This window comes from Dermacentor andersoni, chromosome 7 (assembly GCF_023375885.2).
Source record: "Dermacentor andersoni chromosome 7, qqDerAnde1_hic_scaffold, whole genome shotgun sequence".
NCBI classification, from domain to species: Eukaryota; Metazoa; Arthropoda; class Arachnida; order Ixodida; family Ixodidae; genus Dermacentor; species Dermacentor andersoni.
The window spans coordinates 114,534,076-114,541,173 of NC_092820.1; the positions used below are offsets into that span (position 1 = coordinate 114,534,076).

Sequence of the window (7,098 nt, forward strand, 5' to 3'; positions counted from 1 at the left end):
TCATCATCCATCTTTGTGGAACATTTTCTTTATTTACAGCTCGTTCCACAGGCGATTTTTGAGCGTTCTGGCTGAGGTATTAATGTCGTTAATGGCAGATTTAAAATTGTATTGCTAGAATAACCGTATGCAGTAGTTCTGATCTGAATTGGTGATCGCCATTGGCACCCGCTTATGCACGCAGGAAGGCTTAGTCGCTGTCGTGCATAATTTTTGTAGTGCAGCCTGGAGCGCTCTAATATCACTCTAGAACGAAAAGCCGAATATGCCATAACACTCTGATCTTGCTACTTTCCGGTCAGGAACGTTTTGTGATGCTGATAAGCGCATGCCGTTCCAGACCCGAAAGTACCGAGAGCGCGGCAATAATGAAAGGAAAAACACTCAAGATAGATCGCGATTATTGCTGGGAAACAAGACAAGATCTAAAGGGTGTAAACTTTCTTGGCAACCACCTAGAGGCGTGATTAACGTCGGGAAACTGATATGTCACGCCTCGCGAGTGTTCTTGCGAAAATTCATTGCACTGGTCTACAGGTCCCATGTTGGTACCAATACCTTTATTCGAAGAAGTTCTTGTACAAAGCACGCCGTCACGGACATGCCTAAGCAATAACCGAACGCATGTTAGTGCTAAACTAAGTGGCCCGCAGACGATATCACAAGTTGGTTACCAACGGCACAGCAAGAAAATTACTCAACTGACACGTAGACCAATGTTACCCAAAGTTAGAAGCGCCTGCAGAACTTAGATGAAATTGATGTACGCAACATTATTTTTTTTTATTTTCTCTATACCCAGAAACGCTGTTAAACAAATGCTAAGACGCGGAGCACGTTATATTTATACATTGACATGATTGGCACAGCATAACCTTTAGTGTCTTTTCCAGAGCCAGGAGACGTCTTGACGATGTCTTTCAACACAGTCCCTTCGTGGATAAGGAGGCCTGTGATCTTTGCCTTCTGTTCGGTTATGTTTGTCGTACTTCACGCTCCTGGAACACAAGGCCATGGCAGGCTCATCGAACCGCCTGCCAGAAACGCGATGTGGCGGATAAGCTACAACACGCCTCCCAACTTCGAAGATACGGAACTCTTTTGTGGAGGCATAAAGGTAAGCCATTCGGTATGCAAAGCGGCGAAGCCTGCAGTATACAATGGCAATTGTGGGCCATGTCGTAAATATATGGACTCCCTGGAATACACCATTCTACCGTCAAGCTGAAACTACGTGAAAGGCATTTCCTTTACTTCATGTTTTGAAAGATGAACTGAAACTGTCAATATCATGTAACTTTTGGTAAGCGGTAATGAAATGCTTCATGGAAGTATATTTTTAGCAATAATATAATGAACGTGTCCCTAAGACACTCTAACGCGGATGGCGAAAACACACCCGCTAGCCATTTGACGCCGATATACGTGCTTGTGTGCGGACGTGAGAGTGTGCGTGCGTGTTTGTGTACGTTTGGGTGTGTTGCGTATGTGGCTACTGCTTGAATTCGAATAAATGCACAACGAAGCCGGATGATCGTGTGAGCACACTGACGCCTCTGCGCGAAACCTCTCTGCCGTTGAGCTCCGGTGCTTTGCGGCGAACCGCAGGCCCAGTGGCAGGACAACGGCGGCCGCTGCGGCGTGTGCGGCGACAACTACGCGCAGCCGCGACCACGGCGCCACGAGACCGGCAACATGTACGCGCGCAACGTGACGGTGCGCCGCTACGCGCCCGGGCAGCTCGTCGACCTGGTCGTCGACGTCGAGACCAACCACCTGGGACACTTCGAGTTCGCGCTCTGCCCCAGGGCATCGTGGGAAGAGGCCGAGAGCGAGGAGTGCTTCGACATGCACCCGCTCACCGTGGTGACTGCCACCGGACCGGCACGCAGGGTAAAACACCCATCTCGACGCGGAAATTACACGCCCTCTATCTCTCGGTCATATACATCTCTCTCTGCATTGAACAGTTACCTATGCCTGTAAGGACCCTGCCTCTACCGATCTCTTGCAGGACTGCTCGTTTGCCCCGATACTTAAACGTCTGTTGCTTATCTCGACCGCTGGTTAGGCAATGCTTCCATCCGCTTTGAACCCCCGCGCTTCTTTCTGGGAGGTGAACTTCCCCGACGGTTCTTGTTGGTATTGTACCACGCCACGAACTTCATTCATTGCAGGGAGGTTTTTTCAAAGAGATAGTAGAGCGGTAGGTTGGGGCAGCACGCTATGTCCTAGTTTCAGGGTGCGTCACTTCTGCGCAGTGTTGACGATGCAGCTACCGTTGATGCTCCTTTTGTTCCTCACTGCTTATGTTCTATGTATATGTATGGCACTGCGGATAAGGAAGGTTTGAGTGGTGTGCCTACGAAAACCAGGCCGGCCGAAAAACAAGTTTCACGCCAACATCAACACTGACAAAGAAAGGTTATCATGTATACATGTATATCAGTATGCATACTTTCTCGCCGGGCGTTGCAGAAGTCCGTCTTCTACTCGGCCGAGCCGCCGACCCGCTACCGGCTGCCAACCGCCGCCAACGGACTCTACATGATTCAGGTCCAGCTGCCGGAGAGGCTCACCTGCGAGTACTGCGTCCTACGCTGGCACTGGCGATCTGGTAAGCGGTGCCGCGTCGATGCCACAACGGCCCTGATGCGATCTAGTACACATTTACAGCATCCTCTCGTACCTTGCTACTCTGATGTCCTATGCACTCCGACGACCATTTCAGTACGGCAGAGTCATCGCGCCCCGCCGTCAGGTAAACAGAGAGAGAGGGAGAGAGAAAGGCAAAGGAAAGACAGGGAGGTTAACTAGAGATGATTTCCTATTGTCTACACTGTACCGGGGGAGGGGAAAAGGGATGGGATAGGTAAGAGAGAGAAAAAGAATGAAAAAGAAAACAAAAAACCACACAAACACACACACACACACACACACACACACACGCACACACACGCACACACACACACACACACACACACACGCACGCACCCACGCGCACACACACAGAGAGAGACAATACAATACTGTTTTTGTGGGCACTGTCACACAGTCTGCGAAGGCGTTCCTAGTGTTACACAGTCAAGAATGAGGCTGACAGATGGAGTGACACGCTGTGGTATAAAGGTTATAAGCAGGGGTAAGGTGCGTCAGAAAGGTTGGCCAACGTTTCGATAGGGGGACCTATCTTTGACGAAGATAGGTCCTCCTATCGAAATGTTCGCCAACCTCTCTGACGCACCTCATCCCTGCTTATAAACTTTATACCACAGTGTTGCACAGTGCCAACCGTCAGGCAAGCATGCTCTCGTACCAGTGGTGCCAACGTGACGCCTCTGAGCGCGCAGCTCATCATGTCGTATACGGCTACTATATCATGCGTTTTCTCAAGCACGTAAAGTAAGCTTACAAAGCATTTCAATGAAGATATGAAAAATACAATTTTTTTCTTATCCACACATATTTGCACTGGCTGACACAACAAATTGCGTGCTAATAAAGATCAATGCTTCAGTTAACAAAATTCATTGATTATCCATTAAATTTGTTAATTTAGGCACACGTGGCAATTACGGAGTTCAAGCGGGTCGTGGTAGAGGGCATGTCTATGTTGTAGTAATGCTGGGAATTCCACTCCCTTTACGCATATTCGTGCAAGGCATGTCCTATAAGTTCATCATTGGTGTACCGATGGGCCATGTTCCTAAGATAATTCAGTAAAAGAGAATTATAGCGTAATCGTTTCATAGAAGTTAATCTGCAGTTTTCTCTTATTTGGTGCTGTTAGCCGCATTTAATAGCCTGTCGCTTAAATATAGGTCCTTTATTTCTACTGCGTTAGGCTTAAAATTTTCTTAACGCACAGTTGGCACTTTATCGGAATTGTAAAATGAACCGTTTATTGCACCTGGTTCAACCCTTCAATGCATCGCAGCGGCATCTCGTGCTCACTACAGATAAGGTGGGCTCCAGTAGGGCGCAAAATTGAGCGAGTTGGTTCAGCGCTTGTCCTGTGGGTTTACTTCTTTGTCGCCGTCCCGCTTTTGCACCGGCGCTATAATGAAGGTGAACTGGTCCATCCGCGTTGTCTCAATGAATAAGCAGCTGCGGGATAACAGGACCAGTTTCTAAAAAAAAAAAAATATGTGCGTGTACTTCGGCGTTGCCGCAATGTACCATTTGCTAAAGTATGGCGGCCATTGCAACATTGTTCGAATTACAATATGTGCACATATTTTTATGCGTTGCATATTGCAATCACTCAGTTCAGCCCTTGGGCGCGGCCGGGCAGCCACCATTGGGGGTATGAGCCACCATAGTGGCTCATACCCCCAATGGTATGAGCCACTATGGTATGAGCCACTATGGTGGCTCATACCCCTACACTAGAGTTTTATGCGTTGCATATTGCAATCACTCAGTTCAGTCCTTGGGCGCGGCCGGGCAGCCACCATTGACCTTTAGCGCAACCACGTGACGTGACGTCACGACAGCCGGAGGAAAAGCTGGGCCCCAACACAATATGCAACGCATTCTTGGCTTAACCAAGCTAAGCCTGGCCATTTTTTTTCTCTTTTTCTTCTGAGTGGAATGGATGTGTGTATAATCAGGATTTACGGTGCGCAACGCAAGTTTTCTATTGCCACCGTCACTTTAAACGTAGTTTAACCACGAAAAAAAAGGACCCTGTTGCAATCCAAAAATCAAGCTTGACATTTCTACGAAAAGTTTCTACGAAGTTGACTACGAAAAGGGGCCACCATTTCGACAAGATGACAAGGCATTAAATAAAGACCATGGCATGTTGTGCGGCCCCTCCATAGTTGTACTTAGCTCTAGGGCCAACTTGATACTTGCTGAGGCCTGCGACGAGGAGACGTTCAGTAGCTATTTCGACCCGTGCACCATGAAACGACGTTTCTTTCACACGCCTCTGTCGCCAAACGCAATTTGTCACAGCCTTTTGTTTGCAATGTGCACTAACTGCGCGGACGCTTGCTTCTTTGTATCCTTCTCTTCGCTTGAGCAGCTCGACGATGCGATTAAACCAGCGCTTCCGTACCATGATGCCGCAAATCAAGAGATTTGATTTGATGAGAATAATAGAAAGCACAGAACTTGGAAAACGCTTAACGGAAGTTAGGCATCTGTCAAAGGTGAACTAAACGACGCTAATTTTGTTTGTCAGAATTCATTTGGCCAATACAAACAAAATACCTGCGCCGCTATCTATATTATCTATACAATGCATGTTTGTAGAGAACCTGTAGGTTTATCGGTAGATTACGATTATATTTACAGGAGGTCTTTGGACTTCCAATTTGATTAACTAAGGGGATGTCTAGTATATTATGCACATAGAAATGAAAGCCGGTGAGAACGGGAGGTTAGATGTCGTTCGACTTACATAAACTTCCCGGTCGTTCTCATTCAGGAATAAAGGTTCTGACTTAGCGCAATTTCTGAACGCGCGCTCTGCATTTCTGTTGCAGCGAACAACTGGGGAGACTGCGGCGACGGCAGGATGGCGCTGGGCTGCGGTCCCCAGGAGACGTACCGCAACTGCGCCGACGTCGCCATCGGGAACCGCTTCGGCCTGCGAGGCCCTCTGGGGGCCAACGCCGTTCCCAAGCGTTTTAGTGCCACTAAACCGAGAAAGGTCAATGCCATATAGGTTAGGGTCGGGAATCGCACGCTGTGTACCGCGATTCAAACATCTTGCTTAATTTATTTGACAATAAACCTGTCTTTCAAAATATTCAAAGGCGAGAAAAACTCGACGATAAGGTTCCCTGTATAATTTCCTGGGGACCGAACGTATATGTAAGAAATATTATGATGCCGATGCTCGAAATACACTTTTCCTTTGTGAGCGGCATCATAGTAGGGATAGCCTGCACATGTGACGACCAGAAGGTGAGATCAAGGTGTTCACCGCTGGCTATCCAGCATAAACATCCGTTGTCCGAGAAAGTTCCTATGACGCGGTACACTCCACGTCTCTTGCTTACAATAGTGCACAGAAATCTTGCACGGGAGATCACGCTCTCTCTATGGTGCACACCAAGCTGCGAGACCAACCGGAGCAATCGTCAACACGACCTGCCCTCTTTGATGCATTTCTGTATGGCAACTTGACACGGCCGAAGTGATGCCACCCTGCTGTATCGCTTATGGCTAGGGGTGGCCTTCACGAAATCTTACTCATTTCGCATTGGAATGGCCGACAACGCTCTCTGCAATGCCTGTCTCTGCGAGGAGACGCTGGAACACATTCTGTGCGACTATCCTGAATATAATGTTCAGAGACAGTCCCTGGCGTCTGTTCTAGCGCACCTTGACAATAGACCATTGTCAGTTGCAACTATCTTCCCATATCGCCGACAGAAGACATCGCAGCTGAAGGCGACGAAGGGACTTCTTCGGTTTATGAAGGTGACGGACTTGGACAAGCGGCTGTGACAGTGATGTCACGTACCGCACAAGAGTGACAGACTGTAACCAACGATGTGTGTGCCGTGTTATGTGCCCTCTATCTCTTCTCCCCATCTTTCATCCCCCCATCCCGCTCGCATGTGTAGGCTAGCAAACCGGTTCAGCTAAGCTGATTAACCTCCCTGCCTTTCCTTCTCCACGTATTCCTTCCTTCCTTCCTTTAATGGAAATTTAGAATGGTGTTGTGCAGATGCTGCGTGTTTCAGATATTCATTTCATTTCCTCTTTATTCAGACAAATACGTAGTTGCCCAGGGGACAGGCGTAAAAGGGCTCAGGAAGCTTGATGTACCAAGCGCCCCCCAACCTGCTTTCCTTGTTTACACACCTCAACACCATCTAAAGCGAAATAAAATTTGTACAGAGGTTAGTACAATACAGGGCGGCTAGATGCTATAAATAAACAGATTTGATATACAAAAGAAATATGTACCGCTTACATACGAAAGCATTAGGAAAGTTAAAAGAAAATAATAAGTACAACTTTTCCACTGCGAATAAATATATATTGTGAAACAGACGCGAGAGATATTTGACAGAAGAATCAACAAACGTTATGCGAAGGTAGCTTCGAAATATTAATAAATGTATTTGCATTTTC

The 7,098-nt window shown here is 47.5% G+C and overlaps 1 protein-coding gene across 1 annotated transcript; it reads left to right on the plus strand.

Moving 5' to 3' along the window:
* The first annotated feature begins 653 nt into the window (after positions 1–653).
* On the plus strand, positions 654–5,749 carry LOC126534924 (uncharacterized). The gene is made up of 4 exons (XM_072289504.1): positions 654–1,117; positions 1,609–1,940; positions 2,421–2,617; positions 5,496–5,749. Exons 1-4 carry the CDS (start codon positions 914–916, stop codon positions 5,675–5,677), a joined length of 915 nt encoding a protein of 304 aa, XP_072145605.1. The 5' UTR covers positions 654–913; the 3' UTR covers positions 5,678–5,749.
* Positions 5,750–7,098: the final 1,349 nt, after the last annotated feature.

Coding starts and splice junctions, on each gene's coding strand:
- LOC126534924 (XM_072289504.1), top strand. CDS start 914: ATGTCTTTCAACACAGTCCCTTCGTGGATAAGGAGGCCTGTGATCTTT. Junction 1,941..2,420: donor TACACGCCCTCTATCTCTCG/GTCATATACATC, acceptor ACACTGACAAAG/AAAGGTTATCATGTATACAT. Junction 2,618..5,495: donor ACGCTGGCACTGGCGATCTG/GTAAGCGGTGCC, acceptor TTTCTGTTGCAG/CGAACAACTGGGGAGACTGC.